This window comes from Balaenoptera acutorostrata, chromosome 10, assembly GCF_949987535.1.
Source record: "Balaenoptera acutorostrata chromosome 10, mBalAcu1.1, whole genome shotgun sequence".
Lineage (NCBI taxonomy): Eukaryota > Metazoa > Chordata > Mammalia > Artiodactyla > Balaenopteridae > Balaenoptera > Balaenoptera acutorostrata.
The window spans coordinates 8,206,190-8,219,522 of NC_080073.1; the positions used below are offsets into that span (position 1 = coordinate 8,206,190).

The window sequence follows — 13,333 nt, forward strand, 5'->3', positions numbered from 1 at the left end:
ATGTATACAGAAGTTGATGTCTTAATTAACTGTTATGTTTTCTGTGCTTCAAGGAATCATCTGTTGCAGTTTGCCTTAGAGTCACCACCCATCTCTTCTTCCTCCTCATCAAAGAACCTTGCTGCCAAAGTGCACACTTCTGTAGCCTTCAGACATTCATTAAAGCAAGGAAGCAGGCTAATGGAGAATTTCTTGATTAGAGAAGCTGGTGGTTCTGTGTCAGAGTTGTTGATAAAAGAGAATGAAAGCGAATTCAGCCCTCAGAAAGAGCTGAGTTCTTCTGCAAAGACCAGAGGGACACCTTCCGTAGAAAAATCAGCTCCAGGTTTCTCAGAGGCTGGTGTTCCTGAGACACCCTCTACATCGGCCTTGAAACAAGTTACTAAAGGTAGGAAATTATTTTCACATGTTTGTTTTCTTACTTAAGAGAAATCTTCTCATCCCACATGACATAATATATAAGCAGCATTTTTGAGGGGGAAGGAATGGGAAAGGGCAAACCCGCTTTCATCTTGTAACAGCCTCGGAGATGGATGTAGGCAGTGCTTCCAGATGTGTTCTCTTTCTGCCTCATAGAATAGGAATTCAGGCTGATGGCTGGAAAAGTGAAGCCGTTTTAATTAGTTCGTACTTCACGTATGGCGTACCTTTCTGTTTTTCAGCTTTTCATTCCCCCCTCATCCTTTATATCAGTTCCAGTTTAACCTTAAAGAGCTCATTTTATCTTAAGATATCAGCACTTGAACACTTCCAGGCTGTTCTGAGTCACATTTATAGCCTTAGATAGTTTGACCACTCCCCTAGCTGTCTGACCTTATTTCTCACCTCTCCCTCTCAAAATCCTTCTGCCATAGCCAAGCTGATCTCCCCACTATTCCTTGAAAACACTCGGGGATTGGAAAAGTACAACCTGCAGGCCAGATTTGGCTTGTCACCCGTTTTTGTAAACCAGGCTTCACTGGAACACAGCCATGTCCATTTGTTTACCTGTTGTCTGTGGCTGCTTTTATGCTCCGTGCCATGGTTTATTGGCTGTGACAGAGACCATCTGGCCCCCAAAGCCTAAAATCTTTACTGCCTGCCCCTTTGCTAAAGATGTCTGCCAATCCTGTTCCACCTTTCCAGACTCTATCCAGGTCTAACCATTCTTCGGTTATGTTACATAGTATTGGTTTCTCACATCACTAAAGTGTTACAGCACTTGTTTTCTGGACTGTTTTGTGTATAGTTTGCTTAACTTTTTGATGACTAGCTCAGCTTGTTTATCCTCTTGTTTCCATGTCTTCTTGCCAGTGAAGTTCAGAGCACCTTTTAGGTAGAAACTCTGTCTTAGATATTTTTGGTACGCCCATACCACACACAGTGCAGGGCTGTTAGTGGTTACTAAACTTAGGTTGAAATTAGTTTATTAGTACTCAAGTGTTTAAATTTCATATGGCTATGTGAATTTTTTACTTACATTTCCTAGGATATCTTATCTTTTTCAATTTTTTTTATTAATTGCCAGTTCTTATTATATGTTTTTAAGTTGATAACATTTTCCCTGTAGCAGAACCTTTTTTCCAAGCGAAATCTTGCAGTGAACCATAACATACAAAGTGGATAAAATCGGCCTTGCTCCGTTAAAGTGGATATGGAGGGTCTGGGGATTGTGCTCCTCCACGTGAGCGCCCCCTGCATCCCTGGCTGTTAGCCATGGTGGCCTCTGGGCACCTGAGGTACTGCCACAGGTCCCTTAACTCCATCAAACAGTTTCAGAATGATTGTTTCCACTTTTTAACACTACACTTGTATAGGCATACCTCAAAGAAATTGCGGGTTTGGTTCCAAACCACTGCAGTAAAGCAAATATCACAATAAAGTGAGTCATGAATTTTTTTGTTTCCCAGTGCATATAAAAGTTATATTTACACTATACTGTAGTCTGTTAAGTGTGCCGTAGCATTATGTCTACAAAAACAGTATACACACCTTGATTAAAAAATGGTTTATTGCTTAAAAATGCTGACAGTCTCAATCATCAACAAAGGAAACAGGAATATAAAATGGAGAAAAGACAGTGTCTTCAGCAAGTGGTATTGGGAAAGCTAGACAGCTGCATGTAAATCAATGAAGTTAGAACACACCCTCACACCATACACAAAAATAAATTCAAAATGGCTTAAAGATTTAATTATAAGATATGACACCATGAAACTTTTAGAAGAGAACATAGGCAAAACATTCTCTGACATAAATCATACCAGTGTTTTCTTAGGTTAGTCTCCCAAGGCAATAGAAATAAAAGCAAAAATAGGGGAATTTCCTGGCAGTCCAATTGTTGGGACACAGAGCTTCCACTACTGAGGGCCTGGGTTCAATCCCTGGTTGGGGAGCTAAGATCCCACAAGCTGCCTGGTGCGGCCCAAAATAAAATAAAAGCAAAAATAAACAAATGAGGCCTAATCAAACCTAAAAGCTTTTGTACAGCAAAGGAAACCATAAACAAAGCAAAAAGACAACCTATGGAATGGGAGAAAATTTTTGCAAATGATGTGACTGACCAGGACTTAATGTCAAAGTATACGAACAGCTCATGTAGCTCAGTAATGAAAAAACAAAACCCAATCAAAAAATGGACAGAAGACCTAAACAGACATTTCTCCAAAGAAGACATACAGATGGCCAACAGGCACATGAAAAGATGGTCAACATTGCTAATTACTAGTGAAATGCAAATCAAAACTACAATGAGGTACCACCTCACACTGGTCAGATGGCCATCAAAATGTCTACAAATAAGAAATGCTGGAGAGGGTGTGGAGAAGAGGGAACACTGCTACATTGTTGGTAGAAATGTAAATTGGTGCAGCCACTGAGGAAAACAGTATGGAGGTTCCTTTAATAACTAAAAGTAGGGTTACCATATGATCCAGCAATCCCACTCCTGGGCATATATCCAGACAAAACTATAATTCGAAAAGATACACGCACCCCTATGTTCATAGCAGCACTATTTACAATAGCCAAGACATTGAAACAGCCTAAATGTTCATTGACAGATGAATGGATAAAGAAGATGTGGTGCATATATACAGTGGAATATTACTCAGCAATAAAAAAGAATGAAATAATGCCATTTGCAGCAACATGCATAGACCTAGAGATTATCATACTAAGCAAAGCAAGTCAGAAAGAGAAAGACAAATACCATATGATGTCACTTATATGTGAAATCTAAAGTACGACACAAATGAACATATCTACGAAACAGAAACAGACTCACAGACTTAGAAAATAAACTTATGTTTACCAAAGGGGAAAGGGAGTGTGAGGGGGATAAATTAGGATACAAACTGCTATATATAAAATAGATAAACGACAAGGTCCTACTATATAGCACGGGGAACTATATTCAGTATCCTTTAATAAACCATAATGAAGAATATGAAAAATAATAGATATATGTATCTATATATATGTATAAGTGAATCACTTTGTTGTACACAAGAAACTAATACAACACTGCGAATCAACTCTACTTCAGTTAAAAAAAAAAATGCTGGGACTTCCCTGGCGGTCCAGTGGTTAGGACTCTGTGCTGTCACTGCCGAGGGTCTGGGTTCAATCCCTGGTCAGAGAACTAAGATCCCACATGCCCCTAGCTGTACATACCCTCCCCTCACCTTCCTCCTGTGGCAGGTATATCTTACTCAGGTGGTTAAGATTGCTTCGGTGCTAAAGATGAATGGGTCCTAAGATGGTAAAACTTAATATTAGTTTTATAGCTTCATCACGCCTTGGTAGAAAAGATTTAACTAAAGCATTTTCTAAAAAACAGATTTCCAAACTTCTTTGCAGTCTCTTCTTCTAGGCCCAGGATTCTAATTATGTGACTTTCCACAATGTAGCCCTTACCCAGTAAGCAGTCTATTCTACTCCTGCTGCCCTAAGGTGTCCTTTTTCTCTTCTGCTTTTCTAAGTGCATGTTAAAGTTGGATTCTCTTTTTTATCTTAGTTGCTGAAAGATGCTGGGTTATATTAATTTTTGCTCTTTTCACAAATAATAAAATCTCTTTCTCTTTTTGAAAAATACAGTGGATTGTCCTGTTTGTGGTGTTCATATTCCAGAAAATCACATTAATAAACACTTAGACAGCTGTTTATCACGTGAAGAGAAGATAGAAAGCCTCAGAAGGTAAGAAAGTTAAGCATAACCGTTGAGCTACTTTAGCTTTTTGCCTCCTATGATTTATAAAATATGAGCCAACTGTCCATTCTCTCTCCTTGTTCTTTCCTCAGCTCCCACCTTGCCAAATATAATTAACTTTATTATATGCTAATAAAATTTGACTTAACAAGAAACTAGTGATTTAGAATTCAGTTCTTTTTAAACTTGTTTTCTTCTCTTAGAATTTTAGAACTACCATAAAGCCCTTGGCCCAAGAAAGCAAGGTTAGACTCTGAATATAGAACACATCAAATCTTTTTTTGGTTCTTAGGAAGCTCAGAAGTTTAAATTTGTAAAATCTAGCTTTTACAAAAATTCTGAATAGTTAATTACTATATACATATGACATACTATATACACATGACAGTAAAAGGTACAAAAGAAAGTAACACAACATTGTAAATCAACTGTACTCCAGTAAAAATTAAAAAGAAAAAAGGTATAAAAGGGTATTTTTTTTTGTCTTTTTTGTTTTTTTAGAAAATATGGAGTCATTTATTCATTCAACAAATACTTATTAAGCACATAACTGTGTGCCAGGCATTCTACAAAGCAGTGGTGAATCACTGGTGAATGAAAGTCAAATTCTCTGCTCTTAACACCCTTTTGTTCTGGAAGGATGCAACCAGTAGGCTTGCATTTTGAAGGCAGTGATTTTCTCTGTTATTGCATATGTAGAAGCTTGCAGTTGTATAGTTTGTCTGTGGGGCAGATTCAAAAGGGTATGTTTGAAATGTAAGAGAGAGAGAGAGAGAGAGAGAGAGAGAGAGAGAGAGAGAGTGTGTGTGTGTGTGTGTGTGTGTGTGTGTGTGTCCCTGCCAGCTACCCAGGTGAGATAACTAAGTTGTCAACCCAGTATCTGCACCTAAACTCACACTATTCTGCCTCCCCTCATACATCAAAATCACAATAGTTTATTAAACTAGGCCACTGTTGTTACACATGTAAGTTGTAAGTTAAGAATCAAATTGTAGTCAAAGTTAACCTGCAGGGTGTTAAAGAATCAGTGATAATGAAGATAATAAGGAAGCAGAAGCCGCAAATTAGATGAGTCTGGTGATGAAGGGAAGAGGAGAGATGAGATGTTAGTTTGGGGAAGGATTAAGGAGCAAGATCAGGGAAGATTTTGTTTTTTAAAATAGCAATTATATAAGCCTTTAGCCTCCTTCCTTCTGCTATCTCCAGGGAGAGAGCAGATGATATAAAGAACAAGAGATCAAAAGTCCAGTAATGAAGTTATCCTTGACATGCAGAAGGAACCCTTCTTCTGAAACAGGATGGAAGAGGGAGAGAATAGGTGATAATTCCGAGATCTGGAAAGGAGAGGGAGGAAATTGAAGAAATTAATCGTATCCAGGAGGTGGGAATGAACAGAATGATTGGCTCTTAACGTTTGGTCTGTTTGGTAGAACTTGGAAGAGTGCCAAAAACCATGCTGATAAGACTGGACTATTTTATTGTTTTTTTTGTGAGTATAGCTAAAATGGTGTCATGTGATTTTATGAGTAAGTCTGGAGTAAATGCAGGTTCCTAGGGACAAACTCTGGGTGTTATAAGGTACAAAAGCTAACACATAAAGCACAGTGATACTTTATTAATTTACAGTGGGGGGTACCAATTGACAGTTCTTACTGTCGTGTTTTTAGCTTGATAGTTAACTTCTTTCCCTGAGCAGAACCTTTTTTTAAGTGAAAACGCACAGTGAATCATAACATATAAAACAGAGAAAATTGGCCCTGTTCCATTAAAATGGAGGTGGAGGGCTTGGGGACTGTGCTCCTCTCCCTGACCTCCCTCTGCGTCCCTGCCTCGTATCCACAGTGGCCTTCAGGCCCCAGGATCCCTCCACAGGTCCCTGCGACAGATGCCTGTGCAGTCCTGCGTGCCCAGTACTCACTCCTAGTGGGTACGTTTGTTGACGAGAATAAAGTTTAGTTTTTTAGGTTGCCTAGTTAGTCGAGATTTGGAATAAAGCTGGATCATCACGAGGATTATTTCTCATAAGCCGTGAGGATCTAGTGACCTACCTTTCTCTTTAGAAATGTTTTTTCCTGAAGAGTGAGTTGGGAGTATAGAAGCTGGGCATTTTCTCCTTGAAGAGTAAGGAATCAGCACTGATAATCTTGCTTGGACTGCTCTTTCTCTAGATGCATCCATTGTATTTCTTCTAACACACTTAGCTCTGTCAGTTTATCCAAAGATGTACTCCTCCGTGTGTAATTAAGTTCAAATTCCAGTAGTGGTTCCAAACAGGCTCCGTGGAATTCTATAATCCTGCCAATTACTCTGTAGCGCAATTTAGAAGCACTGCATTCACTCCCTCTTTCTCTCTCTCTTAGGGAAAGAGTCACTGTGTAAGTTAGTGTATTGAAGGCTCTGAGAATTCCTTCGTCAAACATAATTATTGGATTTTGTTTAATCCAGTAATTCCTAAATTTATTTGACCTTAAAACCTTTTTCTCATTATAACTCATCTTGCAAAGCTGGTGTTTGTGAAGATACACTTAGGGAGACATTGAACCACCTTTCTCTTTAGTTACATCTGGTCCTGGGGTCTGGTCACATAAAAGAATCTCTGACATTTAAAAAAGTTTCTCCACAACACCCCAACAGGCCACTTCTTTAATATGGATGACAGCCCTTAGCCCATTCTGTGTAGATTCATATCAGAGTTGATTCAAAGAATACTCTTCCTTTTGATGTCCTCAGATTCTGAGGACCCTTAAATGCATTACTGTTTCACCAAATCATAGAAGAAAGGTAAGTAGCATTTTCATGTTTTGGGAAACATTTATCAGCCTTCGTATTTTAAAATTCATGACAGAAATTGTTGATTTCTGCTGGTGCTTTTCATTGTAAATGCCAGTGAACAGTAGAGTTTTCCATTAGAATTTCACAGTCATAAGTTTTATCATCTATCCTTAATAAAATAAAATAAATGTTTTAGGTACAGACTTACTGAATTGTCCCTCACAGTGTTCTTGTATAAACTCCTACAAAAGGTTTTTCAGCTCTTGCTACCTTCTGTGATTTTATTTAGCCATAATCTTATCAGCGTTGTAGAGTCCAATAGGCTGTCTGTCATTATAAGAAGAGCAATTTTCAGAAAAATGTAATCTGTTGAGGGTTTACAGGTCTTTCTGCAGTTATATAGTTACTTCTGGCTTTTAGACCATATTGATAGAGCATAAAAGAAATAACCTAGCCAGGGAATGGTACTGTTGGGTAATCGAGAAATGTTTGGTTGTTTTCATTCTGTATTCGACTGTACTCTCTCTCTCAGTGTGGTCTCTGGTCCATTTGCATTAGATTTCCACGTGGAACCTTGTTAATAGAGATTTTCGGTTTCCACTTCAAGAGCTGAGTCAGAACTGGTGGGTGGTGTGGCCGTGCGACTGAGAACTGCATTTTAGATAAAAGCCCTCCGGGTGGTTCTGAGAGGCACTCAAGCTTGAGCAGCGTCGCCTTGTGCCAGCTGGTTACATGCAAGTCTTTTGTAGAATCTTGTTTTTCTGGATAAACCTATTACTTTCGAGTTCCTATTAACTTTTACCTGAAGTTTTGATATTTCATTTAAAAATGATTGCAGTTGTAGTGACTAGCATGAATACACGTTTATTAAGCACCTTATTGCCATAGCGTTGAGCCAGGTGATGTACTTAGAGAACCAGGTTCTAATCAGATTAAATAGATTAAAATTCACTGTGAGTTTCCTGTTTAAGTAGTTGTCTCAAGTCATTGATACCCTTAGGTAGCTTGACTTCTACATATTCTATCTAAAGAAATAATGTTTATTAATTGGTGTTTTGGAGGGAGTATAAGAAAGTCATTTGATAGAACTTTGTCATATTTAAAATTGTAGCTTAGTACTTATCATTGTATTCGTTATGTAAATACAGTGAAGAGCCAGGTGGGGATTTTGCCAGTACACTGCTTAATGCCTTATATATTTGTTAATATAATTAATTGAAGTTGGAGAAAAAAAAAAACAGTGCTGTGTTTCTTGCTGTTGTTTTCAGTTGTGTTCTTTTGAAGATGATCCCACAAGAATACTATCTACCCATCAACTCTCTGAATTCTTTTTCCATTGGTGTAATGAGTTGGGTAAAGCTAACCATCCCAACAAGTCTTCTTTTATTTCATCTAGTGCTTTTGCAAAATGATTGCCTTAGGCCTAAGCGGGCAGTTTTGGCTATGCATCAGAAATTTTTCTAAAGAAGCTGTAGATGATGATATTCTTAAATCCATAGCCTGACCCGTGATAGCATTTGCACTCTAATCACCTGAGATAGCTGGCTTTATAGAGATTTGTGTGGAAACCATGGGCAAAGTTTAGGAAAAGCATGCTTTAAAGAGGTGAAGAAGTAAATAAGTTCACATAAGTATGACCCTAATTTCTCATACCATTTAGTCCACAAGCCTTCTGTATGAGTCCCAGGTCTGCATCTTTAGGCCAGGCCTCTCTCTGAGACCTAACTTTCTCTAAGTTTTGGCTGCCACCTAGACCCCTCTATCTGAATGTCCCACTGCCACTTCAGATGCATCACTGTCAGAAAAAGACTGTCAACTTTATTTGTAAATTTGATCCTTCTTCTCTTTCCTGTTTTTGTCTTATTGGTTCTGCTATTTTCCCAGTCGCCTTGGTACTGAGTCAGAAGGTAAATTACTGTTTTACATGAAAAACATTGGATAATTCACAGTAAACCTCAGTGATCTCTTTTTTTCCCTTTTCAGCTCTGTTCACAAGAGGAAGCCGCTGCCCAAAACTGTATATAACTTGCTCTCAGATAGAGATTTAAAGAAAAAGCTAAAACAGCATGGCTTATCTGTTCGAGGAAATAAACAACAGCTCATTAAAAGGCACCAAGAATTCGTACACATGTACAATGCCCAGTGTGATGCTCTGCATCCTAAATCAGGTAAAGTAATTAAACAATGAGTTACGTTTATCCTCTGGATAAAGCAGTTTTCTGTGGCTTAGTGGTTATAAATCACAGAAAAAAATGTTAATACTTTTTTGATAATAGGTAAGATATGCAAATGTACTCCTTCCGAAGGTACCTAGAGTGTCCTGTGATAAGCCAGCCTTTCTCTCAGCCCGTCTCTCCGTCCCCCTTCCCTTCTCAGAGGCAACCACTGCTGCCAGCTTCTCATGAATATGAAGGTTGATCTAGAGAGCGTGGCCTATAATCCTAGTTTTGCAGCTTTATGACTGGGTGACTATGGGCAAATTACTTACTATATTTGACCTCGGTGTTCTCACCCATAAAGTAAGAGTTATAATACTACCTACTTCATAGTGTTTTTGAGCAGAATAAGTGATAAAATGCATGTAAAGTCCTAGCATAGTACCTTAGCAAGTAGTCAGCATTGAATAAATGTTACCATTAGATTATTAAGATTGTTATACACAAAAATGGATCTTTAATCATTATTGTTATAAAAATGTTAATTTTACATGCATACTACTTAATAGTTTGTTCTTTCCATTTAACCACACACAAATTTTGGAGTTCTTTCAGTTATTAGCATATGGATGGAATTGCCTAATTTAAAAAAAACTAAAGTATAATATGCAAATAGAAACTTACACAAATTGTAAATATATTGTTTGGTGAATTATCACAAAGCAAAGGGAAAGTGCCTTTGTAACCACTACTCAGATCATTACCAGCATCACAGAAGCCCCCTCCCAATCACTACAACCTTCATTCTCACAGATGACTACCTTCTTGACTTCTCAAACCATATATTCATTTTGCCTATTTTTGCCTATATTTTGTCTTTATATAAATGGAATAATAAGTAGCTTATGCATTCTTCTGAGTCTGATTTCATTTTTTACAGTATTACGTTTATAAGATTTATCCATATTTTTGTGTATAGTTGTGATTTTTTTGTTTTGTTTTTGGTTTTTGTTTTTTGTTTTTGTTTTTGTTTTTGTTTTTCACACACACACAATGTATTTTATTTTTACAAGAGATAAATAGACTGACACCAAGCATTGTACATGGATGACCACAACAAAAGCAACAATGATTGCAATTACCAAACATGAAACACACTTATACTATGTCATAATATTGACATTCAGTCCAGCAATCCTCCACTGTAACAGCTCCTTTACTTTGCAGTGAAAATTGATTTGTATATTCTTTTCCTCTGAGTCCTTGTGGGATTTTTTTTTTTTAATTCAGACAGAAAGTCACAAAAATTATACTCATCCTCATCAGTTCACTCAGTCCCATGTAATTAATTTCTTTTTTTTCATCTTGATCTTTTGTTAGCACTTTTATGAGTTCATCAGTTTTTCATTAGAGTTCTGAAAATGCTTATTCATTCAGTTCAGCAGTACAGTCAGTTACCAGAAACCTGTACTTGTCAGAGTCTTTTCCATGAATTTCTTGAAGATGAAACCCTTTTATAGGAACATATTTGCAAAATATAGTTGTGATTTTTTAAAAATTTTTGTTGCTGTAGTATATTCTATTATATAAATATATTACACTGTCCATTCGGTGGCTGATGGACATTTGGATTTTTCCACTCTTTGGCTTTTAAGAATAATGCTGCTATGAGTAACCTTTTGCAGGTCTCTTGGTGCTCGTAGGCACACATGATTGGGGGATACGTATACCTATCCCCCAAATTATATTTTTGCAGATATTCAGCTTTCATGGGTACAGGCAGAAACTCAGTGCCAATGTATGCTCTCATCAGGAGGGTATGAGAATTCCAGTTTTTCCACATCCTTAACAACATCAATATTGTCAGTTTTCCGTTTTGGCCATTCTGGTGGGTCCACAGTTGAATCTCATTATGGTTTTAATTTTTGTTTCCCTAATGGCTTGTAGTGTTCAGCATATTTTTATATTGTTATTGGCCATCTGGATATTCTCTTTGGTGAAATACCCATGTAAGTCTTGTGCCCGATTTTTCTGTGCTGTGGATCTGTTGTTTCCTGATTTACTTGTGGGGGTACGTGAATTTTTCTGGATACACATCTTGCTGGGTGTGTATATGTTTCTCCTTTAATTTCATCTTTTCCCTCTCTTAATGGCTTCATTTGAGAGGTAGAAGTTTTAAATTTTATATCCAATTCATTGCATTTTTCCATCGGTTAGTACTTTTTTGTCTTTGCCTACCGTAAGATCATGTTTTCTTCTAAGAACATTATTCTTTTTGCTTCTACCTTTCAATCTACAGTTTATCTGGAATTGATTTTAGCATACGTTGCGAGGTAAGGGGCAAGATTCTTCTGTTGTTTCCATATGGATAGCTGATTGATGTCGCACCATTTATTGAAAAACCATCCTTTACACATTGAATTGTCGGTACAGCTTGGTTGAGAATCAGCTTACTGTATATGTGTGGGTCTGGACATTGTTTTGTTCCATTGAGTCATTTATTTATCTTTGTGCCAGTAGTGCACTGTCTTAATTGCTTTATGAGTAATTTGTAATAGATCTTGCGGTCTGGTAATGTAGTTCCTCCAGCTTTGTTGTTTATTGAGATTGTCTATTTATAGGTGAATGGGTATACAAATCGTGGTACAGCCATACAGTGGAACACTGCTTAGCAATAAAAATGAACTACTGATAAATGCAACAACATGGATAAATCTCAAAAGCATTGTGCTAAATGAAAGAAGCCAGATACAAAAGACAACACACTGTATAATTTTAAAACTCCGTTTATTTAGCATTTTAGAAAAGGCGAAACTATAGGGACATAGAAGAGATCAGTATGTCCCAGGGCCTGAGGGTAAGGGGGAGGGAATTTACTGCAGTGGGGCAGAAGAATTTCTGGTGGTGAAGGAAATGTTCTAGATTTTGGCTGAAATGATGACTAAATGACTACTAATAGGCAACTGGGCTTGTCTGCAATTTTTGGCTATTCTGGATAAAGCTCCTATAAACATGGGCTTATAGATTTTTATGTAGCCATGTGCTTTCATTTCTCTGGTATTTTCCTTTTCACTCAGTTAAAATATTTTCTAATTTTTGTTGTGATCTCTTCTTTTACCCGTGGGTTATTTGGAAATGTTTTCAATTCCCAAATATTTCCCAGATATCTTTTTTTTAAATCATTTCTAATTTGATTCCATTGAAGCAGTTCTGTATGATTTCGGACCTTTTACATTTATTGAGACTTGTTTTATAACTCAGCATTAGGTCTTCCTTGGTGAGTGTTCCTTAAGCACTTGAAAATTTTAGTTTTTTTTGTTCAGTGATCTGTAGTGTTAGTTATGTAAAGTTGCTAGGTAGTATGTTCAAGTCTTCTACATCCTTACTTATGCTATGTTTACTGATTCTGTCAGTACTGAGAGGATTATTGAAATCTCCCAGGGTATTTGTGGATTTTTTATTTTTCCTTTCAGTATGTTCCATTTTTCTTTACATTTTGAATCTCAGTAATTAGGTGTATGTGCATTTAGTATTGTTATGTCTTCTTGATGAATTAACCTATTCATTATTATGACATATTTGTTTTAGTCTCTGGTAATATTCCATAAATAATAATCTTATTTCACTTTTTTCTTTAAACATATTGTGTCATTATATTTAAACTGTGTTTTTTGGTAAGCCTGTGTGGTTTGGATTTGCTTTTTAAACTTAATTTGACAAGATATACCATTAAATTGTAGCATTTAAAACTTTTTCATTTAATCTATTTGGTGGGGTTTAAGTCTACCATCTTGCTCTTTATGTTATCTTTGTCCTGTCCATTCTTTGTTTTTTTTCTTTCTTTTCTTGCTTTCTTTTAGATTATTTTTTAGTTCTCTATTCTATCTCCGCTGTTGGCTTATTAGCTGTACCTCTGTTTAATTTCTTTTAGCAATTGTTCTAGAGTTTACCACGTGCATCTTAAACTTATCACAGTCTACCTTCAGATATCATTGTACTATGTGTTTAACAGAAGGACCTTACTCTTTCCATCGTGGTTTTATTGTCATAGATTTTTCTTCTATGTGTTATAAACCTCATAATACTTTGTTACCATTTTTGCTTTAAACTGTCAATTTTCCTTTAAAGACATTTTAAAAATTGAGAAGGAAAGTCTTTATGTGCCTACGCATTCACCATTTATAGTATTTCTTATTTCTTTGCTTAGATCCAGGTT

General features: G+C 36.8%; 1 protein-coding gene across 5 annotated transcripts in view; it reads left to right on the forward strand.

The window, feature by feature from the left end:
- RAD18 (RAD18 E3 ubiquitin protein ligase) overlaps positions 1-13,333 on the forward strand; it is a 114,406-nt gene that overhangs the window by 33,866 nt on the left and 67,207 nt on the right. For all 5 annotated transcript variants that reach the window (XM_007192496.2, XM_057555444.1, XM_057555443.1 and 2 more), the window contains 3 exons: positions 54-388; positions 4,078-4,177; positions 8,945-9,129. In XM_007192496.2, coding sequence (XP_007192558.2) covers positions 54-388; positions 4,078-4,177; positions 8,945-9,129 — 620 coding nt within the window. The remainder of the gene's footprint in view (positions 1-53; positions 389-4,077; positions 4,178-8,944; positions 9,130-13,333) is intronic.